At 42.4% G+C, this 25775-nt stretch overlaps 1 protein-coding gene across 1 annotated transcript in view; it reads right to left on the minus strand.

Moving 5' to 3' along the window:
- Nucleotides 1-25775, minus strand: part of TPH1 (tryptophan hydroxylase 1) — a 213789-nt gene that overhangs the window by 28065 nt on the left and 159949 nt on the right. The window contains exons 6-8 of the mRNA XM_085648051.1: nt 20626-20822; nt 16660-16795; nt 2944-3070 (exon numbers count right to left, since the gene is read on the minus strand). Of these exons, the coding sequence (XP_085504177.1) occupies nt 2944-3070; nt 16660-16795; nt 20626-20822 (460 nt within the window). The remainder of the gene's footprint in view (nt 1-2943; nt 3071-16659; nt 16796-20625; nt 20823-25775) is intronic.

Raw genomic sequence — 25775 nt, forward strand, 5'->3', positions numbered from 1 at the left:
CAACATGCAGGTGCAGAAACTACTGTCGCAATGAACGTCTCCCTTTCCAAACCCCTTTCCGAATGGCAGCTGACATCACAGAGAAGCTTGCCGCTGAATATTCAACCAGTGGGAAGAGAGTGGCAAAAAAGAGATAGGGGCATGCTAGCTGCCACCTATGCAACGCCAGCTAAGATCTTTTCAGGTTCCATGAACCTTGTATTGTGCTTTTCAGCTACCTTTCTACAAAGACCTGCAACAACACTCTCCTAGGGTGGCGTGGCATGGGTTACATGCCAAGAGGATGCTTAGCTAATCCTGGCCAAGGCCTGCATACTCTCTGGACTGTGCAGAATGGTGGGTGATCACCATCATCCAAAGATCCATCGTGGCACCTGCAACCAAAATGGGTGTGGGCCGCATGACTACTGCCTAGGCAGCCGAGCAACCTGATCTGGGTATCAACTTCTACACCCTTCTGCACCCTTTTCCAAAGGCCATTGAACAATCGACCCACCAATAATTCACTGCGCCATATCCAGCAACTGGGTGTGAGCTGCATGCCCACATGGCCAGGCTTTTCCCTGCTTTCCAGACCTTTCAAGCATGGTAGGGACTCGTCTCCTCAAAGATCAGCAATGGAAGTAACCCCGACTTGGTACCCACTGGTCACTGAGACTGTTCCAGGTAGGTCCTTCTGTTCTTTGTAGACGTCCACAATGGTGCTCGTCCATCCTCCACCATTGTTCCACGTCCGGTCTTGATGCACATGTGCCACTGATGTGAGCCTAGCAAAGACCTTCTTCGTTTTCCGGACCCTTAAAGACTGGCAACTGGTTCACCCCCCCAAAGCTCGGGAGTAACATCTTCACCTGGCCGTAGTGCGGCAAGTTTGGTCAACAGCCACCGAGGCCAGTTTCCCGCTCTCCGGATTCTCATCTAGCACAAGTTGACTGAGGTTCTAGGTGGAGGTGGACAGATCCCTCCATCCCGCACCTCCACCAGTGAAAGTTCCGCCCCACTGCACAGGCCTCACTTCTGTTGCCGCATCTTTCCTTGTCGAGCAGCTATGGGACATCGGTCTATGGCTTCCCCACATGCCAGTCGACCCTGTGATTGTTCGGGTCACGGCAAGTGGATGGATTCTTAAGTAGATAGTAGGGGATGGGGTGGCTGGGTTACGGATCCTCTCTAGGAAGTGGCTGTCTACTTTGGCAGTTAACCACACCCCTCCTGCCCCCTGGATCTGGTCCTACCAGTCTCTGTCACCCTGGTGGTACTGCTCATTCTCTTATTCATGTTTCTCCTCTGATTCTACTGCATTGTTCCCCTTGTTAATTCTGATTATGGCCTGGCCCACCTGTTCCAGTCCTCTGGTCCATGTCCTCTTCTTCCTCTTGCTCTTTCTGTTCCTCCTCATGCCCCTGAGGATCTGTTCTCAACCTGTCTGAGTATTTCCTGTGAATCCTCCCCTCTATAGAACTGAAAAATTAAGTTGTTGCTTTCTAGGTTGTTTAATCTCAAACCCTGACAAAAACATACCATCATAGAGTAATCCCTGGGGCATCCTATGGCATCGAGTAAGGGCCATGGTAAGACAAAAGTTCCCATTCCCTATTTAACAAGCATTGGCATAGCCAATAGGTCTCGCCTTTGGGACATTATAAGTGTTTAGCCATGCAACAGTTGATGTTGCGTCAAGGATATTGTGCTACAGAATTAAATACTTATACGGTCCCAAAGGCAAGACCTATTGGCTATGCCAATGCTTGTTTGGGTATTGTTGATGCACGGGTATCAGAAAGATGTACTATAAGGACATCACCACAACAGTTCAGTGTGCCCGAATACTGCTATTATTGCAAGAAACATTTTTATCATGCACATTGCTGTTTAATTCAGCTCCAATATACTTCAGGCAAAGCTGCACCAGTGGATGGAACACACAATGTAACATCTATATTGAAAGGACTGGCCCCATAGTGGTATTAGATGCATCATTCTCCCTGATCAAAACTCGATATGGGTCTGGTTGTCTCCAAACTGGATCTGGACTGAAATATTTCTATAGCATGCAACGTAATTGGATGACTTCTTTAGTTTACAGCAAGGGACGTTTAATCATTTCATGTGTCTTGAATGCGATGACGTTGTAACTATATGCACTTCATTAGTAAACGAGATATTTATCCAAGCCTGAGAGCTTTTCTTCATGACTATGAGGCTTGCTCTCGTGAAGGCTATCTCATCCGACACTGCAGTTTTAACATTTTCCAATATACGATCTGGAAGTAGCCTCATCTAAAGGCTTGATGCACACTGTGCACTTTGCGCAACATTCCTTTCCTTTTCTCATTCGAAAAGTAATTTCTTTCTTCCAAGTTAAAAATGATGAGACAACATTGACACAATCAATTTATGGAAATGCAAGTGAGTGACAATTTGAAATAAGAGAAACATGCTACTGATAAAATACCAATTGGGAAATATTTTAGCATACACCTTAAATGAACAAACCTGTGTTTTCCTTAAAACAAGAAGCCCTCAACACTGCTTTCATCTTAACTAAGCAGGCAAACAGAAAAGTTAGATTGGTATAAATGGCACTTGATGACATTGGTATGAATGGTATGGCATTAAATTGGTTTGAATGGTATGGCATTAATTTGGCATGAATGCACAACTAAGAGCACCTCCAGACCTATGCTCCAGCTCCGACGCCTGGATACCCTTACAGGTGAAAAACTGCGCAATACAAATCTGCATAACAAAACATAACATAACGTAATACAAAATAACAGAACAGGGTGTGTCAAAAGAGTAATGCCAAAGCAATGGATAAGAGGGACGTACAAGTGTGTATGCATTTTTTGGTTTATTTGCAATTGTCAAAGGCAAAGACAGTGATAAGTGTGTTAAATTGTATTTCCCACCCTTTATAAAGAGAAAACATCATTTACATACCGTAGCAAGCTTCTGGACAGCTTCATCTGATGCACCCAGTGATGCCAGACCAATTTCCTGAGAGAACTGAGCAAAACTCGGTTCAGCCAATAAAGGGACATGGCCCAGCAGCTCATGGCAAGTGTCTCTGAAAAACACAAAATGAATATTTCTCAATGGAAAAACGCTAAGCAATACTTTTCACTGTGCAATGCAATAAACATCATCCCAATACGTTTGTACATGAGAGCATGAGCAATGAGAAGAAAGGTTTAAAAGTGCCTTTGTTCGCATGTGGCTAATCGATAAAAAAAAAAGAGTGAATCTACATTGACAGAATCCTAGATTTACTAATTTAAAATGCATCTCAGAACTGCCAGTTGTATGCATGGGTAAACTATGAAAGAAAGGCACCCCCTAATTACTTTCAGGTCCATGAGGAGGGGGAACAAAATAGCTAGCAAAAAAGACCTCTAATCTGACCTATATTTTTTTAATGTGACCATAAAAGGCTCAGAATTGCCACAAACCCAACATCAATATTGAACAGAACAATCAATCACAAAAATAATTTTGTTGTTTATTTTATTAAACTTCTAAGATATTTTCTTTAAACACAAAATAGTTTTTTTGTTATTTTTTGCTTTATACACTTAATAAAAAAACTGATTTGTCATTGTCTGTACATACATTTACTCAAGAATTATGTATAATACAGTATAAATCCTTTAAATAGATAGACACATAACCCCACAAAAAAACCTCCAACAAATCATTCTTACCATTCAAGCCTGCTCATTCAACCTACATTCATACATAAAAACGAGAGCTTCAACCTTATGAGGGATCCAATATGAATCTACTGGGGACAAATCCTATAATTGTTGATGATAATAAATCACATCCATCAAACACTTCTGATGAATTTGTCTCTCAAGGACCACTACTCACATGTATTGTTGGTCTACGCGCGTTTCAATAGCAATACCACCTTCCTCAAGACCAAGGTAGATATAAAAATGAATCTCAAGTAGAGAAGCCAGGGGTTATCTTTGGCCAAATAAAACCAGTAATCACGTTCTGCATATGTACACAGTATTTTTGGCTGATATGACACAAGCTGCCATGGGCAAACGAATCTGCTCCCATTGGGGAAGATGGTAATCCAGTCCTCTCGGAGACCTTCTATCGTGCTCCTTCATTAGTGCAAGATGGAACGAAAAATCCAGGCCCCTATTTTTCAGTTCCATTTATACGAGGCTTCCAGCATATTTAGCAACTCAGTATCTGGTAGTTCTGTCAGAAAACGGCGAGTCTCCTGTTCTAAACACAGTCCGGTCATGGCGTTTTCCCAACACCCGCGGCTCGGAACTCCTTTGTGTTTAAAGAAAATATCTTAGAAGTTCAATAAAATAAGCAACAAATTATTTTTGTGATTGATTGTTCTGTTCAATATTGATGTTGGGTTTGTGGTAATTCTGAGCCTTTTATGGTCACATAAAAAAAAATATAGGTCAGATTAGAGGTCTTTTTTGCTAGCTAGGTGTATGCATGGGTACACCAAAAATAAAATTAAAAATATGTTCCGAGATTTCTTCTGCCACTCTAAGGTACTTATACAATGTTTTGGAATTTACAATGCCTTCCAGGGGAAGGTCTGCAAAGCCTCACCAGTGTTAGAATCCCAGGTGTAATCCTTGGAAAGTCATGGAGCTTTTTGTACAGTAATGCAAATTTGCATGGTAAATAAAATTCCTAATTGTAGAAAGGCAGCATGGCGGCACACTTGCTCATTTTCTTCTTTTTTCATGGAGAAAACATGATTTTCGATTAAGCTGCCAGTGCTGGCCTCTCACACCTGCTAAAGAGTGCATGGATACACTCACGGTTGATTAGCGTTGTATAGAAAAAACATAAATAAAATTTTTCATCGTGGTGAGATCCCTTCTTCTAAACCCCACAGAGTTTCAAGAATTTCCGTTCCTCTTCCCATCTTCGGTATGGATTTACTCCCTCCCTGGAAAGCAGAAAATCTAGGGTGTGAAAGTGTCAGAATATAGTCTGTGACTGTAACTTTCAAGACACACCATGGGCAGTATTACACATGGTGCCCCTGTTTTGTCTGCCCCTGGAGCACTTTGGTATTACAGAAGGGGTCGCAGACACTTGTGCGGTCCCTTCTGTGATAGGGATAGCGCTGGCGCACATAAAGCACCAGCATAAAGCACCAGCGCTATCTTTAGCGGGTGTTCCCTCATTTGCAAGGGGCATGCCCATGCAAATGAGGAAATCCCTTTGCTTCTGCGCCCGCGACGTATTACAGACACGGGCGAAGAGACAAAGAAGCTCTCTGAAGGCGCACTGATAGTGCACCAACTAAAAGGTGGTGAACTGTCAATGTGCCACCTGATTGCAGCCGTTTGGTAGGGGGAAAAGGTGTTCCCATGGACTCCCAGACATCACCTTGCAGGTGGGTGCAGTCACTGACTGCAGCCGCCTGCAAGGGGATCTCTAATTCACTTTAAAATGCAGGCGGAGTGCCTGTGAAAAAACAGGGAGCGGCTTCAAAGCAGTTGCTCTGTTTTTCGCCTGAATTAGCGTGAGTTTGTGGCTGCCCTGGGGGCAGCGCATTCATGATAACATGGTACATTTTCCTTCATTGCGCTGGGCGCACTTTTTAAAAGGTGGGTCCAGCGCAATGAAGGAAAATTCGCAGCATGTATAATACGGCCTTGTTTTTTTCACAGTCATATGAATTGGTTGAGGGTGGAAGGAAAGTGGCTCCCATGAGAGTGCAATGGGAGGTAGCATTTCCCACAATCAGAGCACTTGTAAACTCACATCTGCATCAAGTGAGTGGAAGTAATGCAATGAGTGTGGGAAACTGCCTTAAAGACTCCATCTTTTCAAAGTGTTGAGAGGAGCCATCTTCACTTGAAAAAACGTTTTCCTAGTGACAAAAAGGGTGAAAACATCAGTGCCGACCTCAGGATGGCAGACTGTTTGCTCTGCAGACAAGTTATGGACGTAAGGTTAGGCTAGTCAGGTGCGCACCAGAGCTACCACATAAGTCATCTGACCTCATACACAAACGGCATATGCACATGTACAATTATGTAACATGCAAAAATCGCCTGTTCTAAACGTGCACGGCTTTTGAGAACGATAACATTGTAGCAATAGATCCATTTAATTCTATGTAAATGTTATCCATGATTCCTGCGTATTACATGGAAGCAAATCACACAAAAGGGCTGAAGAGTGGGCTCTTTGAGACATTGGGCTGTATTATACATGCAGCACATTTTCCTTCACTGCGCTGGGTGAACCTTTTAAAAGATGCGCCCAGCATAATGAAGGAAAATATGCCTCATTATGATGAATGCGCTGCACCCACAGGACAAGGCTTTCTTGTGGAAAACGTTGTGGCTGCTTTGAAGCTGCTCTGTGTTTTCATAGTGTAGGTGGCAACCTGTCTGCACGTTTAAAGGCGATGTCTGGAGGTCCATGAGACCCCTTTCCCCCCACCAGAGGGTTGCCATTAGGGGGTGCACTGGCAGTGCACCACCTTTTAGTTGGTGCACTGTCAGTGTACCTCCCAAGAGCTTCTTTGCCTCTGTAGCCGAGTCTGTAATACAGCGCGGTCGCAGAGGTAAAGGGATTCCCTCATTTGCATGGGGCAAATGAGGGAAGGTCCTCTGAAGATTGCGCTGGCGCTTTATGTCGGCCAGCACTATGAGTATCACAAGAGGGGCTGCACAAGTGTCTTCAGCCCCTTCTGTATTGCCAAAGTGGCTCAGGGGCGCGCCAAGCAGGAGCAAGCGCCCGTGGCAGCCCCGGGGAACCTTGTGTAATACAGCCCCCGATGTGCAAGTAAAATGTTTTTCAAATGTTCTTTTTCTTCAACGACGAGAAACGTTTTCCCGGCGTGGAAATGGTTGTGGTTTATGAATGTAAAGCAACATAGTTTTGTGGTGTTCACAGAATTACTAGAAAATTATGCCTTGTACCGCTCACTAAGTCTATGCACTTGTAGCAGACAAGTTTGCAGAAGTAAAACCATTTACACCTGTCAGAAATCCTTCTGTGATTTCCCGACAGGCCATTTTTCTTTTATGAATCAGGTCTGATATATGTGGATTGTTATGTATAGTTTATCACCGTCATGAAAGGGAACCTTAAAAAAGTGACTGTCGGACAAGTGAACAATTACCCGCCTCCCTGACTCGGGCAGCTATGGGCAATGTTGACTGGCAGGAGATGAGATTATGCGATGGAGATTAGCTCCACTGGCATTTTCTGAAGCATTGGAGCGCTTAATGTTAGTCTAAACACTCTCTCTTTTCACAGGACTGAACCACAATGCCACTTGAATACATCCAAAGTACATATTCAAAGTGCTTAATTTACATGTGCAAGGTGTTCACAAGAGGTGAACTTGCACTCGTAAATCTATTTACTTATGCACAATATTAGCCTGCAATGGTGCTATGTTGCCCTGGAGAGAATCCTACTCCAGGCACATGGAATTAATATTCCAGGCTGTGGATGCGCTGAAAATGTGGGAATATTCACAAACGTGTGTGGGTAGTTTTCAAGTTTGTGGGACTTCACAAACTTTTTTCCAATCCACTCCCTCCCTGGACACAGTCAGAGATTTCGTCTTGGCAAGGGCAGGAGTAAACCCCTGCCTATGGTTAGAATGGGAATGCAACACTCTCAGAATTGATGGAGGTGTAGGGAAGGAGGATTCTCCCCATCACAAATATTTTTCTCAATGAGAAATGAAAGCGCAGTTACAGACACGAAAAGGCATATCTCCGAACTCACTTACGTTTTCCAGGAATATGCCTGGAGGCCTTTGACTGTCACAGGTTTCCAGCTGGACTATGGGAAATCTTTGGTCCTTAGTCCTATAAAAGTAGTACATCTGCACTTTTAGTTGCACTCGCACAAACAGGTGCAGATTTACTACTTTTTGTAATTCATAGACATGGCCAGAAGTACGCCTAGTAAACTGCACCAGTTGCAGAATCCAGGCGTTTTACTTGCAATCTCATGCTTTCACATTTCTATTTCCCTGAAGCACAACTGCACAAACAGTACAATTCTGCACTTGGCAAAGGCAGCTCTGCTATTTTGTTTTATCTTTTTTCTTCTGGGCAAAACATTTTTCCACATTGAGATATCCACTGTGTTTCACTCCTCTTCCCAACTTGAAAGGGGATTTACTCTAGCCATTTGTTGTAGCAAATCTCCAAACATTTTCAGAGTTGGAAATGGTCAGAAAGAAGTTTGTCAATGGCAACCCATTCACAAAGTTGTGGACAGTCACCTACTCTTAAGGCAAACCATAGCATTTACATCCCACTTTTCACCCTTAAGTAGATTTTACTAATGCCTAAATTATTGTCAGGAAGCATGGCTGCATGTATAGCTTACTGCTTATGACTCAGCAAATGCGGTGGAATGCTATTCCAAACCTGCTTGCTCTTAGTCCATCTCAGGGAAGGGAAGGCTGGCAGTCCTTGCAGCATGCTGGAGTTGTTCACTTGTGTGGAGAATGCACTTCGTGACAGTGCTCCTACAACTCCTCTCATGTAGTTTGCAGATGTATCAGCCATCTTGGATATTTGAGTATAACCTCTCTCATGGCCCTCAATGTATTGGCTAGGCAATTGTGAAACTTGTGGCAGCTAGGACCTTCCTACGCAGATCTAGGTCGTCCTCCTTAAAGAACAATTACTTCCCTTGGAGTTTCATGCAGGACATGGGAACATGGGGCAGTATTCTGAAAGTCGAGTTATGTGGTGGAAACAAACGTTGAAATATGTTACATTTGTTGTATTTTTCAATAAACCTTTCTAAGGACTGAAATATTGATGCTTTCAACTTTAGGTTTGCCTATGATGGAACGGGAAAGATTCTTAATGCAGGAATATGTTACTTATGCTATGTATGGATGTACACACACACACATAGATATATATTCACTGAAAAAACCACAGGTTACAGGACGTTATAGTTAGGCTGACATTTCACTTGTACAAAACCAGAGAAATTCAGTTTTGTTATAGTTAGCCTAGCTAACTAAAGTTGCGCCCCCGCAATGCACTGCTGATGATGTCACCTATTACATCACTGATGACATCTCAAATGACATCACTGATGACATTATCCACATAATCTCTGATGCACCTATTCACACCCCAATATAACCTTTCATACACCCACTTCAAATTTCAGACTACCATTTTTTACATACATACATACAGCCACTGACTCACTCACTCACTGATCCATTCAGGGAGTCACACACCTCCTCTCCCACACACAGACATCCAGCCAATCATAGCCGTGCTCAAACAACCAATCAATCACCCATAACGCCATTCACATACCCACTAACACACTCATACACCCACTTAGAAATTAACAGACACACATATTCATGCAACCAGTCACTCACCCATACATTCACTGAAACACCTAATCACTCGCTTATACAGTCAGTCACGCACAAACGGAGTCATCCATACAGTCACTCATAAGCCCACTGTTTCACTAATATATATATATATATAGTTAACACTCACAGTCACTGGAACCAGCGCTCAGGAATTCTGATGCATAGGACTTACAGGAGGTACCAGGAGGGCTTCTTGGTCCACAAGGTTCCTCGAGAGTAAAGTGGACTTAATACCCCAACCAGTAGTGCGCCATAAGGCATGTTAGCAGAGAAGTGGAGAAAGGGGGTGTGGCCTCCGAAAACCTCTTAGCAATCCCACTGCGTGGGACTTACTGGAGGTAACAGGAGGAGTAGTTGGCCCCCAAGGACATCCTTGGGGGGCAACTACCCCTCCTATTACCTTCTGTAAGACCTACACAGCAGGATTACTGAGTTCTGATAGCAGGCCATGCCCCCTTTGTCCATCACTTTGTAAAACGCACTTCCTGGTCCACTCTTGGTTGGGGATGAAGTCTCCTTCGCTGCAGGGGGCTTTTAGGGGCCAACTAGCCTACCTGTTACCTCCAGTAAGCCCCACACAGTGGAATTGCTGAAGATGGTCGCAGGCCACACCCCTTTCTCCACCACACAGAAAACACGCCTCCTGGCATGCTCTTCGTTGAGGGATGTTGTCACCTTGGCTCTTGAGTGTCCCTGGGGACCAACTAGCCCTCCTGTTACCTCCAGTAAGCCCCACACAGCTGGATTGTTGAGAGGTGGTCAGAGGCCATGCCCCCTTTCTACACTACTCTGCAAACACGCCTCCTGGAGCACTTCTGCTTGGGGGATGAAGTCCACTTTAGTCCTGAGGTCATCAGGACACAAAGTGACCTCATCGCCCCACCAGCAGTGCGTCAAGAGGCCCGTTTGCAGAGTGGTGTAAAAAGGGGCGTGGCCTTTGACCACCTCTCAGCAATCCCACTGTGTGGTGCTTACTGGATGTACCTGGTGGGCTAGTTGGCCCCTAAGGATCCTCAGAAGCGACGGGGACTTAATGCTCCAACCAAGAGCGCACCTGGAGGCGCGTTTGTACAGTAGTGCAAAAAGGGGGCGGGGCATCTGGTGAGCTGCCGGTTCCATTTTTTTTTCTATTTAGGAAAGGGAACTTTGTGCCCCCCTCTCCTTTCCTTGGTGCTTTTGGGGGGGGGGGGGATGTGGTCCCTGGGCCATATATCGGCCTTGGAAGGAGGTACCTGCAACCCTCTCACTTTTTAGTTATTAAAAAATAAAAAAATGCGTCAGGTCCATCAACTGTTGTTTTTGCATTTGTCACCCCGAGTGGGATGGGTATGCTCAGACGTGAGTCCCGTGCTCTCCATGCCACTGGAATCAAGCTATCCTGGCTGAAGAGGGGTGAAACCCCGAAACCGGTCCGAGGATGCTTGGTTCCTGTCCAGGGAGGACCTGGCTTGGCAGTTCGGGCTGGACTGTTCCCATGAGGCACAGGGTCAAGACTGATTTGCATATGGCTGGGTTCAAACTGGAATGGCATGGTGAGCAAAAATACGATGGATTTAGGCCCAGATCTCTGTACTGGGGTGAATGTATGACATTGTTCTGCATTCAGTCCATCAACTGTTGTTTTTGCATTCGTCACCCCGAGTGGGACGGGTATGCTCAGACGTGAGTCCCGTGCTCTCCATGCCACTGGAATCAAGCTATCCTGGCTGAAGAGGGGTGAAACCCCGAAACCGGTCCTAGGATGCTTGGTTCCAGTCGAGGGAGGACCTGGCTTGGCAGTTCCGGCTGCACTGTTCCCATGAGGCACAGGGTCAAGACTGATTTGTATATGGCTGGGTTCAAACTGGAATGTCATGGTGAGCAAGAAAACGATGGATTTAGGCCCAGATCTCTGTACTGGGGTGAATGTATGACATTGTTCTGCATTCTGTTCATCAACTGTTGTTTTTGCATTTGTCACCCCGAGTGGGACGGGTATGCTCAGACGTGAGTCCCGTGCTCTCCATGCCACTGGAATCAAGCTATCCTGGCTGAAGAAGGGTGAAACCCCGAAACCGGTCCTAGGATGCTTGGTTCCAGTCCAGGGAGGACCTGGCTTGGCAGTTCGGGCTGGACTGTTCCCATGAGGCACAGGGTCAAGACTGATTTGCATATGGCTGGGTTCAAACTGGAATGGCATGGTGAGCAAAAAAACGATGGATTTAGGCACAGATCTCTGTACTGGGGTGAATGTATGACATTGTTCTGCATTCTGTCCATCAACTGTTGTTTTTGCATTTGTCACCCCGAGTGGGATGGGTATGCTCAGACGTGAGTCCCGTGCTCTCCATGCCACTGGAATCAAGCTATCCTGGCTGAAGAGGGGTGAAACCCCGAAACCGGTCCTAGGATGCTTGGTTCCAGTCCAGGGAGGACCTGGCTCGGCAGTTCGGGCTGGACTGTTCCCATGAGGCACAGGGTCAAGACTGATTTGCATATGGCTGGGTTCAAACTGGAATGGCATGGTGAGCAAAAAACGATGGATTTAGGCCCAGATCTCTGTACTGGGGTGAATGTATGACATTGTTCTGCATTCTGTCCATCAACTGTTGTTTTTACCATCTTTAAGCAGACATAGCTATTGGTGGACAGTGCATAGCAGGTGTGGAAAGACTTGACAAATTCAGCACTCCAAATTCAGTCACACAACACTTCACGGTACGTACCATTTCCAACAGTGGGCAGCGCTTTGTTCTTCCCACCAAACACCCAAGTGTCATTTCTAAAAACAATTGATAAGTCTCTGGAACCCTCTCCCAGCTGCTTTGCCCCTTTGCCTGAGGGCACAACTTCAGTATCTCGTGCCTTGTTGTGAAGTCACAATCCAAACAAATGTTTGCAGGCTCGCATTTCCCGGGCTGCAGCGGTTCGGCAACTTCCATAGCCTGGACAACCACAATATGCCACTAGTGCCGCCAAACTACTTGAGGGTGAATGCTCTCTGTGCTCATGGCCACACTAATATCCAAACCAAGGTCACTTCCCAAGAGAAAAGGACCAGAGCCCACGCGGGTTCTTGAAGCTCCAATTTATCTGAGACGGCATAACGTGTTTTAGCTTCAAATTCCTTTCACAAATGCCAATTACACCAGTGCTTCTACTGCCACAGTTTTTAAGCAGACATAGCCTCTTTGCTAGTGGTGGAGAGTCCATAGCTGACGTGTGTGTGTGTATGTGTGTGTGTGTGCATAAGTGACACTAGTCATGTAGAAATTACTGCTCATCTAATAGACAGAGCAAAGAGACGAAGCTTAAGTTTAAGAAATTACAAGTTCCATATTAAAATAAGGAGAGTTGGTTACACAGCGAGATTGCTAAAACACCCAGTAGTCTATGCCCCACAGAAGTGATGAGTCAGAGTGATGGAGTCCGGTGGCTCTGTTTCTCTCTTACTCCCATTCCTCTTCCCTGTTTCTTCCACCGGCCATCATATTCTTTTGTATTTGTTGGTCACAGTGGAAGCGGTGAGAGATGGAAGAGTGTATCTCTCATGTTGGATCCGGAGAACATTTGCAGTGCTTTTTGACATTTGTACAATTGTGGCGCACAATTATGCAGTAACAAATGCCTATAATCCCCAGTAGATATTCTTTTACGGATATCTGACTAGTATAAGTGTAACAATTTTCGTCCATAATCACACGTTTCTAGCCTAAAATGGCTTGGTGAATCAAGCCCCTCTGAGTGTTATGTAAATTCAGAAATTTGGAGAAATGCATGGCTTCACATCTGCGAGTGCAGATTCCTAATTTATTTTGTGCCTGTGTCTTTCTACAATACCCAGACCTCTTTTAGAGATTAGGTACAGACTAGAAATCCATCCCTAATTATGCCTGAACTATGGGGTCCATATTTTTTTGTGAGATCAAGCTTTATGTCATGAAGAGAAACAAGCAATGTTTTTCACTTTTTGTTAAAAAATTCTCCCACCCCTACGCCAGGAAGTAACAGAATGCAAACCATGTGTGATTCCGAAAGCCCGATAAAGTTATATAAACTAATATATTCACTGTCAGATTGGCCGTTATGGCAACCGGTCACAAAGGCTGGGGGCTGAGGCTAGGAGCCCGGTTTCAGCTCCCGAATGAGGGGTTTAGTGTTCCAGTGTTCGCTGACAGCATATCCTTAAGTTATTTAGTGACTCTCTTATAGTTTGATTAATGTAAGAGCGGGCAATCATGTTGTTTCCAAGACTAATTTCTTTAGCTGGATCAAAGGACGGGGTCCCACTGCACTGCAGACTATGATGGTAGCATACGATTGCATACTTTCAGGGCGCTACAAGGCACCCATTGAGCCACAGTTATTCCCCTGGTACTAGAACTAAGCCAGGCCACTTTCTGTTTTACAAGGTATACAGTTCACTCTTAGGTCTCTTCGGGCATATGTATCAAGCCCTTTTCCTGCTCGCAAACGGGCCGATTCTCAGAATCGGCCTGTTTGCGAACGGGGAAAAGCCTTTTGATATGTATCATCCCAAAAGGCCCTCACAAAATAGGGATTTGCAAAATTTGCAATTCCCTATTTTGTGAATGCATTTAAGGGGTCGCAAATTGCGATTCCTTAAATGCAATGTAGGAAGTACCCAAGTTGTGTGATTTTGGCTTAAGAAATCGCAAATTACCACCAACTTCAGGTATTTTGTGATTTCTTTGAAAAATGCACTTTTTTGCATTTTTCAAAGTGCCCATGTGGCACACATACATGCCCTTAGGGCTCCACATGTGCACACATACATATTTCAGGGGTGTTACAGGGTGTCCTTTTGACACCCTTGCACCCTTGTCTTCCCATTCATTCCTATGGGCCTCTAGGCAATTTGTGATTTGCGATTAAGGAATATGTAGGAATCACAATTATTATTGCGATTCCTACATACATAGCATTTTGCGAGTCCATAATAGCGATTCGCTAAAAATCGCTATTAAGGACTCGCAAAAAGGCTATTTCATACATATGCCCCTTGGTGCGCCGTAGAGAGACCTGCACAGCAATCAGCCAATCACAAAGCAGGTCACTTAAGTGAGCACTGTTCTCACCACATCCCTGGTCATGTACGTGAGCAGTACCATATGTGCACTGTGCACCTGTCTGCCTTCATCAGTGCCCTTCTGAGAGAGAATAACAACAGTACTCGGATGACCACGCATGATGGAATCAGATCGCCTACAGATGTTCATCATCCATAGTACTCTTTATTTCTCACAGTTTGTTAGGGGTAAAGACCATGTTTAAAAGCTACTGCTTTCAATTCTTTATTTTCTAATGACTTATGTTTATGCCATGACACTCAGGACAGGTAAAGAGAATGCAATAGCATAATGCAATGGTTTTAGCCAATCAAATTAAAAGACAGTAAAATCCAATGTCAGCACGCTGTGATAGCATGAATGAGAACAAAGCATGAACCTCCATTTGGAAGATAGTTTAGTGCTAGCAAAACTGTAATATTGTAGTTCTGAATTAGACACAAAGGCATCAAAGTACACGTATGCTCTTATATCGGATTTATAAGCAGAGGTTCACGGCTTCTGAATATATTTGATGCACGCATGTTGTAGGGGTACAAGCGCTCTATTTATTGCAGGCACCTCAAAGTGAGGTGTTGGGATTTCCATTTATCTGCACAAGCTGGGTGCTCTATGGAATTAGTTGAATATATATGCTACGGCTCTTCTGCGTTCCCAAAGCAGCCCTGAATGCATTTCAACTATTAGTAGTAGTGCCAAAGAAATAATGTCAACCAGAGCCTTGTAGTTTTACTTCAAAGATTTAAAATCCACCTAGAAGGGAACTTGGACTTTTCAGAATTCCTGACCCTGATTGGGCAATGCTCAATCTCAGCATGTTGTTAAAGAAGAAATCTAAGGTTTTTTAAAGAGCGTTTTCAATTCAAGACACAAGGGGCAATGAAAGCTCTCCCCATCAACATAACTAACCATCCACTCGGATCTAGCCACTCACACTTCTCCTGCGGAGCAGACTTCAATGAATGTATGATGTTACAATGTAAACATTTACAACACATGCCTTTACAACGCAGTTTTTACATCGCAACATCCATTGCAACGCATGATTTTACAATGCATGATTTTACAAGCATTTTTAGAAACTACATTTACAACGCATTCCATTACAACGCATACCATTCCAACGCATACCATTACAACACATATTACTTTTAGGGCAACAGTAGGGTAACTGTTGGATAGTGTAGGGGTACAAATTACTATTCCCACTCCAGTGAGTGCAACAGTAGGGTAAGAGTTGGATAGTGAAGGGGTAAAAATTACTATTCCCACTCCAGTGAGTGCAACAGTAGGATAATTTTTGGATAGTGTAGGGTCAAAAATTACTATTCCCCATTACTTACCTCATAATGCGTTGTAATGGCATGCGTTGTAGTGACATGTGCTGTAATGACATGTGTTGTAGTGACATGTATTGTAATGGCTGCGTTGTAATGACATGTGATGTAAAGGATGTTGTGTTGTAATGACTGCATTGTAAAGGTAGTGCGTTGTAATGACTGCATTGTAAAGGTAGTGCGTTGTAATGACTGCGTTGTAAAGGTTGTTCCCCGACTTCAATCAGCACAAGCATGGGGGGAACCTCGGGACCCAGATCACAGAACACTGTCCAAGCGGGCCCACATCAACAAGCAGCTTCTGTTGAGGGAGACCTCGCTCCCCTAATGCAACAGGACGGGACCATCCTGCTTCACACAAGGGACAGAATTCCCATCAAACATCCCATCACAACAATCTCAATCTTTGGCAAGGGGTCTCCCGACTCCACATTTCTGATACGTTTTCCTACCCATTTAGAACGACCATGGACCACCCCAGACCTATCCACTGAGACTGGAAGAAACTTTGCATACTGCTTGTGAACATCGTCCCCACCAGTGTCCAACAAATGTGCTGATAGTGCTGCGAAATGGCAGAAATCAGTAAATATGTGCAATTCTCTCTATTTCCATTGCTTAACCTGGCTTTCTCAGAGGCTCACGACCTTTTGTCCCCAAAGACTTCTCACCTTCAGCTCTGATTCAAGTTCCATTAGCAAAAGCAGAAAATAACTGTCACGCAATGTCCACTGCTGACCAGTCAATCCCAGTGTAATAACACGTTTTACGTCTGTGCCGTGAGCACAACGTCCTGTACAGCATTGTTGTCATACTGTTAGGAAGGCTGAGCGGGATTAGAAGCGAAAGCGGGATTACTCACGGCTCCGGGGTGTACAGGGGGTCAGAGCTGTGTCTGACATACTGCGTGCAGTGGAACACGCGGAAGGCCAATCCGGCTAAGAAGTCCCTGGGAGACAGGTATCCAGCCACGGGCCGGATTGTGAAGCCAGTGCGTTCTGAAACAGAGATTACACCTTAGTTATTAGTTGTGACAAAGCGTGACTTGGCATTTACATCAGTATTTACATGAATATGAAAAATGCTCCAATTATATATTTTTATTTCACAGATTTACAGTTTACTTTTTGTTGTTTTGTCGCACTTCAAAGCTACTGTTAGAATTGTTTCATTTTCTTTCTTTTTTTTTTTTTAAATACACAAAGGCAAACAAAGTAGCAGTTCACTACCCTAAAAAGTTGCCAAAGACTGTACTGCGGAGTGGTGTCTCCCCTGTAGTACAGGGCTGAGGCAAGTGAGAGACAAGCAACGTTCTGTGTCATCGCCGTCATCTGAGCAGATGCCTGAGGCTTTCCAGCACGCTTTAAAGAGATATTTGCTTCTCCCCTTTCCAACCCTGGCAATTCAGTCACTGTAAATACTCCTACCAAGAATGCTGGTGGTGCCCTACGCAAAGGCCTATACATTGCTTTACTTTAGAACCAGCTCTGTCAGTCTCCAAGCAGCTGTCCTACTCTAGCTACAACGCATCTTGAAAGTGCATTAAATCAAGCAATACCCATTCAAGTATCAATATCCTGATTCCATGTTGAACCACACGCTCCAATAAACCTCCAAGGAGGACCTAACATTTTCACGTAGGCACCTAAACTCCAATCAAGCTCTTAGGATATCCACCTTAAAGGTGTAAGAGATTAATTTACATACAAAGAATTTCATAGGAGGGAACGTGCTCATTTCTTGGTCTTTCAAAAAAAAAACGAACTTGGTTTTAATTTTTAGAAGATCAAATATCACAGGACTATACAAAATATATATTATAACACTAGTAGGAGAAATTGTTCCATAGTCAAATGCCTGATCTACATCTCAGTCCATTCTCCTAATTTATTCATAGGTAGTCACGTGCATGTTCAGTCCCTCCTGACATATGTGTTCGCTGACCTTTGCCACACCTTTGCGAAGACTTTATAGGGTTTTTGCTGTTCTTCAATACTTCTCTATTCTCACATAATCATCCTCATAATCATCAATCATAATTTATCTTGATTTAACAAGAAGTTTGAAAGTCTTGCTAATTGTACTGAATACTCATTTGAAGATTAATAATTCACCTCATTGTTATCTTTACCATCCCACACAATAGCCACTCATTAGATCAGAAAGGGAACTTTACTGTATCACTGTGTGCAGCACCTTTTGAAATGAAAAACAATTTAAATCACCAATTTAACACTACTGGACAAAGCCAGCTCTGCTAATGCCCTCACTTTCACCGCACCAATGCAACCCTCATACCTCTAAAAAAAAACTCACACTCAAAACCAATATAACAAACAAGCAGCCTGCTCTTCCTTCACTCCTAGGGTCTTTAGAAGACAAATATTCTTTTGAAACTCCTGCCATAGTTACCAAAGGCTGTATAACATCAGGAGCGTGCCCCTGACAAAACCCTTAAACATGCTATTGGCATATGGTTGTGGCAGAAACGTTTTAGGTTTGAAACACCCCCCTTTTGTCTTAACTCATCCTCATGAGACTAGAATAACATTTACAGTGTCTACACTGAGGTTATTTTTTATTCTGTTGAACTTATCATTCCTCTACAAATCAGCGAGATCCTGAGATAGTGGTCTTCATCATAAATACACTAGAATCTGAGTCTCAAATTCTACTGGCTCGATCACAATAACTCGCTAAGTAATAGGGAGCCCAACCATGTTGCAACACCTCAGCATGGGTGAGGAGCAGGCTCATGATTAAGCATACCACCACCAAGTGGGTGAGGGCTTAAAATCCTATTATGTAAGGTGTCCAGTCCGTCCCTCCTCCTGGTTCTGGAACAGTGTAAGAAAGAGCACATGGACATCTCACGCAGGCATCTGCAAGTCCCTTCATTGGCTCCTAAGTTCTCCTAGAGCATTGCTTGATGCGAAAAATATACCTGCTCTCATGTTTCAAAATATATTACCCTTTTCATCAGAAGGCAGTGTTTTCACCTATTGATATTCATAAATCGGGCCAACACTTGATCAAGGAAGATTTCAGTTTCGTAGCATACTTGGATTTCACCTGAGCAATCATCAAATTGTAATCTTTCTTCATAGATGAGGTTAGCAAGGTCTCTAATTGTATTTGTGTGTTTCTGTCATTTTGATTGCTTCACGTTGTGTTGAGTTTGGGTATCTTTAATGCTTAAGTATGTCACAGTCACTATTTCTGATAGTTGACTGTCATAGAAGTTTGGATTATTATTTTCTAAATATTTGTTTGTCTGCACAATCCAGCAAAAATACATTCTGTGTATCTACTAAATGGGAATGGGTGGCATTTCATTGAACATCTCTGACTTGTTGCCCTGAATGCACAGCTGGATTTTTTCATATTCTCTCTGCCATTGCATGGTACTTTAGTTAAAATAGATTAATTCTAAATGTCTACTAGACTTGAATCTCAAAAACTTTGTGCAAGTACAGCTTTTGCAAGGCAATATGTGCAGGCATGTTAATAATAGGGTGGGAGTATTTTGGACCAGAGTTCACAAAACGCAAATGTACAAGTGTATCAGACAAACATAAATTTTATTACATTATTTGACCTAGCGATACCCCTTACAATATCCATTGCCAATACTTATTTGTGAATAAGTTAAATCAATTTAAATAATACGTAATTAAATATGGAATCCTTAGCCTAATACTAAGTCAAACGATAATTAATATTTTATATTTTATTTAGATAAAAAATATTCAAGGTAAGTTTTATAAAATATGTTACCCATACCCAACTGGAAAACTAAACCTAACTCTGCGACTAAACAATATTAATTATTTTATTTGATTAACTATATAAAATCAAATTGCCTTACATTGATTTTTAAAAATGAGGACACTTTTTTTTAAGCTAAATACTAACCCTAACCTAAATACCGACACTGGCCCTTCCCGAAACAATGGTAAGCATATTTTTTTTAATGACTATAGTTTAAATTATTTACTATCCTATTTTTCATCTAATCCTAATTCTCTCGCTAACACCAGATATTTATATCATTGTAATCATTTTAATTATATTTAATAATATTTTTTGTAATTATATTGAACTCACAATCATTACATTATAATTAAATCATGTAAATTAATACTCATCTAATGAGGTAATGGTGTACCAAGTGTTGGCTAACAGGTAAAGGTCAGTTGATTTAATTTTTAAGAGGACATTTTGTGTCCCTTTTCGAAAGTTGTTTCTCTTGTGCAGTACCAAAATCTTTTAAATGGAAGGGGCATACATAACCATAAATAATAATATAAAATTACAATAAATTATTTTGGCCTAGTCATTTGTAATGAACTGATTTTGTGCTCATGTTAGCAAAATAGACAAGTATGAACCGAACCTTATACTTCTACAATAATTGTAACCGGTAGCTCTACACACTATGCTCATACAAATTACTGTTTAAGATGTGAGCAAATGAGAGTCACAAGGACTATAATATGACTATACCTCGGCAAAAAAAAAGTCAGACAGAAAAACAGACTGTACTATTAAATCTGTTCATTTTTTTACTTTGTTTTGTATACATAGAGGACTAATTTCCTAAGTAACCCTCATACTCTGGGGACAAGAATACAATGTATAGGAGAAATACCAAACTAAATTTCCATTTATTCTAGATAGCCATTTGAAAATAAACATTTGGAAATTCAGTTGTCTTTGATTTCTAAAGCATAAGGCTGTTTGGTGATTTGAATTTCTATAGAGTCTACTTATTCCCTTCACAGTAAAGGAACACAACTGATAAAGCTTAAATCCATGCATACTATACCCTTCAGGAAGCGTGACACATCCTCCAATTGAGGTAGGTTATCTTCTCTATAACCACAGTATTTGGTAAGCAGGGGTAAATTCTTAAGGTATTCTCTGCATGCATGGGTTGGGTAAAGTTTATTGAGCTCCCGAAACACCGTTCCCCAGGTCTTGATCTCCTCATCAGTGAATTCAATGCGGGGGATGAGCTCACCACTACACGGAACAAAAGGAATTGAATCATTCAATTAAAATTTCTGTTGCAATTCAGACACTTGTTTAACATATTTTTTATCATCGATTATATCACAAAGTATCATATGTACGAACAATAGCTGCAATAACCTCATATGCGATCTGTTATTAGACACAGGCCTGTGGGTGCATAGATCACATCCACAAAGCCACAGAACATTCCCACAAAATGCATTCTTCTGTTAAGCTGCTATTCCTGATATATTTACTTCACTAAGCTATCACCTAGATAAATATAAACCTGAAAGGGGTGTGGTCTTTGAGTTTTCCAAGAGTTTGGTACAAATATACAGATGAAAAATGTATCTACTTTTAAATAGGAAAATGTACTAATGTTCCACACTATCATTTTCATTTCTGACAATTTGAAAGACTGATGATCACGTACAAATACACTTGATTTTCTTATGTTCAATACAATTACTGAGATTTTGACCTTTTAGCAAGACTGATTGAAAATCAAGAACATCTTCCCACTCAACCAATAACATTCTACTGGAAAAAATCCTAAAAGTACCACACTCTCTTTACACGAAGACTTTCCAGGAAAATAAATGTTTCCAAAGATTGGTTGATAATGACAAGGTCTCCTCTACGTACCCTTCCACCTTCACTCTCTACCTCCATACCAGACGCACCCCAACTCAAACAGGCTCTTCCGTTTTGTCCATAGACAATCCGTAATTAGTCATTTTAATATCAAGTATGTAAATGATGGTTTCCTAATAATGTATGTTGATTGAGTAGTAATTGCATATGCTGAAAGAAACTCACATGAACATATCTAGGCAAATGCAAACTGCAGAAAAATAGCAACTTGTTTGTCAAAATAATTGTGACCCAACTGTCAGTACTTTCATAGTTCAGATGGTTGGTACTAACCATATAGAGTGGTATAGTGGATAAGGCGGGTCTGCCCTTGAAAATAAGCATTGACTCTCCTTTCCACTGACTCCTCAACATAGTCATCTGCCTATGATCTTACATTTAATGGACTAATGACCTGTACTCTGAAGATATGTTTAATAATAAATTCATTACAAGGCAAGTTTACACACTGCCTCCTTTATCATAGCAGCGGGATAAGTGCACACTCACTAGTCCTTGGCCGAAGCCAAACTGATCATGGTCTTTAAGGGCAAGCCATGTAATGTTGTATTAGGTTTGGTCAATTTTGCATCAGTGTTAGGACATTTTATAACATTTATAAAACCAGCCAGTGTGAAACATACATTTTGTATTAGTCAATGAAAAAGTGTGCAGCACCAGTGAAAAACTGCTTGCTGCCAGTGCAAAATGATCTGATACTGGTGCAATTTATGTGATTTGGCTGCAGATAATTATCATATTAATTACATATTCAGTGTGATTCAGAGTGTGTTCAGTCCTATGCCACACCATTGCCTTATAAGCCATACAATACAATCAATACAGTGTTCAATACTCATGTGGACCTTGTTTTGACTGTCATGGCAACCAATTCTTTTCATTCTGACTCACTTCTGTCTTGTGTATCTCATGTTTTTTAGATGGTGCCTAATGAAATACAGGTGTACACCAGACATTAAACACATGGACAGTAAAGCAAAGACAGGCATAGACTCAAACATTTTATGTTCCTAGATTTCTTTTTATATCTGCAAGACTGTTGCATATCATCTTCTACCGCAATCTATGTCTGATATATACAGCCCATCAACTAGTTTATTAATCTATACTATTTGCTGCCATGAATACCACAGCATAATCCATACAATTAGCTTTGACCTCCTATATGGCAATGGATTCAGATTGTAAGAGAATGTGCTCTCCAGCCTCCTAGTTAAGGGCATAGCTAAATATTTGATTTTGAATATACCTACTGAATAGATCAAATGTATAAGTATATTTTTTGTGAGCCGCTAGGAAGGTGAAGAACTGCAAACTTGAGCCAGTTCATGAACCGTATTTCCAGAAAACAACCAACAAACATATTCATCTGGCTTTCCATCCAATAGCAACTCCCAACCCGAGTATCTAAAGTTAGAAACTTTCTATTGATCTTGTACTCAGTTTTATTATTCCTAACCCAATTCTGCTGTAGCCTAATGTCAGTTATTTTTTTTAAAGAAAATACTAGATCTCCACTCATTATGTATTGAAAAAACAAAAGTAGTTTCTCTGTAAGCCATAATGTATATGTAGCTCTTGTTAGTTCCAAAGTGCAAACCTAGCTGGCTAGCAATGAAGTGCAGCAGAGGGGGAAAACAAAAGTGAGGGAAGGTACATAGAGACAAGGCAGACAGCACTAGTGAAGGGAGTGAAAAGTCAGCCAGTCTGAGTTAGTGTTCTTTGAAGAGCTGAATTTCAGTTTCTTCCCGATTTGTAGGAGGGTTGGTGCTATTCTGTTGCTTCAGATCCTAGGGTGTTAGGCTGAGAATGTTTTCTTGTTTTCTCCTTCCTACAGTGTTTAATTCCTGATCTGTTAATAGCAAAGCTCCTCCTCTTGGGTTGACCTCAAGACATTGTTAGTGTGTCAACTAGGTAAACAAGGGGCTCGGAGTAGAGGGACTTTTAAGTGATGCATCTGAACTTGAAGATGAATCAAGCTTGCAGGGTGAGCCAGAGTAGATCCTTTAGCGCAAAGTTGATGTGATTGGATTTTGTCAGCCCCTAGATGAGCTGTGCTACTTCGTGAAGGATGCTTTTCAGGACTGCGAGTGTGGCCTCTTGGATGCCGCTGAACAGGACGTTGCCTCCATGTAGGTGCATGAAAACTAGGGCTTGAGCTGTCGTTCTGAAATTAGCTCCAGGGATAGAATGTTTCAGTTTTTCAGTACAGCAAGAGGGAACCAAGCTGTTTTGGTCTTCTTGGCAATGTGTTCTCTGTGTGAGAGATCAAATTGAGGGTGAATCTAAGGGATGCGGCCTAATCTGTCAGTTGTGGAGTGAAGCTTGTTAAGTTTAATTTGGACAGCCATGACTGAATCAGGGAATGTTTGGCTTTGTTGGCAAAGAGAAAGAATTCAGTGTTCGTTGGGTTCAGCATCAAGTAGTTTATCAACATCGAGGGTTGGATGTACTCAAGGTGGCTTTGAATTTCTGTATGTATCCCATTGTTGAGGATATTTTTAGATGGAGTTGGGAATTGTCAGCATACTACAAAATCTGTTGCTGCCTGAAATGGTGGCTCCCAATGGCTCCATAAACAGGTTGAAAATGTTAGGTGATAGGTTGAAGGCCAGGGGGGTTATTATTCCCTGATAACAAGGGCATTGTTTAAGAGTCTGATGGGAGCTTGGACGAAAACAAAGCAATTTTAAATTTATATAGGGGATACAACTATAATGTTCTGATAAGCATTCAACTAAATATCTGATTTCTGTGGAAATGTACCCCACATTTCTCTGTTTGCTCATTCTCTGACCTGCACATTTTAACTAAACCTACTGCAGTTCCAATGTTCTGCAGCAACCACATAAACCTAATGGAGGCACATGCTGTAATATAAAACACCCTGAATAGATAAATGGAACACCAAACTCTGTAATTTGCAAGCCCACTCACTGATCATTTAAGAAATCTATGGAGGGTTACCTTAAAGTGCACCCAGAGCTTGGATAATTAAAGCTTTCTCCTTGACCTACCCTCTAACAGAGGTCAGATTATTTGTCCGTCCAAGACCCATGAAGAACCTATGTGTTGTATGCGGCACACCATAGCAGTAATGATACGACAATAGATTCCATCAGCAGCAAATCTTAGAGGTGGGCACCGAGAATATATGTGTTATAGGGGTTTGGATCAAAATAAAATGTATTTACAAGATGAGCTCACCCCTCATATTCTTTGGTATTTCATATACTAGTTACTCAGCTGAATCAAGAAGATAACCTATAGAAGATTTTCCTTTTGCTTTACCTTAAATCAGTAAAATATTTTTACATCTCCAGATTTCAAGATGAGTTTGTTCGGTGGCTACAGTTGTGCCTTCAGTTCCACTATGTGTTGTTTCTCCTTCTGTGTCTAAATGTTGGATAAGGAGTCTTAGACCTGATACTCTTAAGGTAGTGTTTCCCTAAACATTTTGCTTTTTCCTCATCAGTTTTGCTGATTCTCTTTTTGTGGCCTTAGGACTCAGAGCACGATCCCACTGTAATGCACTGTAGTTTGACTCCAGCCCACACTAGAGGCTGGGGGATCACATCTGTGCATTCCACAGAGACAGCCATAAAAATTGGGCATGCAACTGGAACGACATACCTCTGCCATTTGAGGACTTGGCTGTATTGAATGGGGGAGATTTTTTGACACTTGGCCTCTGGGAAGCCAGATCATGGTCCTACTAAAGATGAGGATCTACATTCCAAGGCCTCATGACAGACAGGACTGAAATTTAGGGCAGACATCTGTGGTTCAAAGGAAACTCTCTGAACCACCCTCAACTTCAAAGGCACTCTACAGTATAACAACTGGTGCATACTTCAGCAGGGCAGAGATACACTTGTGGGGATGTGGGATCAGACATACTGGACTGTGTGGTGCACACTGCCAGAGCAATCTGTTGTGTACAAGGATGAGACTGCCATTGTAAGGGACTGTGCACCCTGCCTGAATAGTGGCTGGCTTGGGCTGACTACCTGCTGCTGTGCGGCGCCCTGAGGTGTGCTCTGCAAGGGCTTGTTGGCTTGCCCCCTGTTATTTGTGGAAGTCTCAGGGACATCAAAAACCTCCCGTGAGGGACCTACACCATCTACGTGTTTCACCTGGAGAGCGGTGCCCTTTCAATCGCCTACTTCGTCTTTCGGATCCTAACTGCATCGCGGTGTGAGTGTGGAACTAAGTATGGTGCCTATAGACCAGATTGCCTTGTGCAGGGCCCCCAAATCATGCCCGCATCTAAAGTGTGTGGCCCCTGCATTGTGGGGCCTCAGC

The sequence above is a fragment of the Triturus cristatus genome, chromosome 3_2, assembly GCF_964204655.1.
Source record: "Triturus cristatus chromosome 3_2, aTriCri1.1, whole genome shotgun sequence".
Taxonomy (NCBI): Eukaryota; Metazoa; Chordata; class Amphibia; order Caudata; family Salamandridae; genus Triturus; species Triturus cristatus.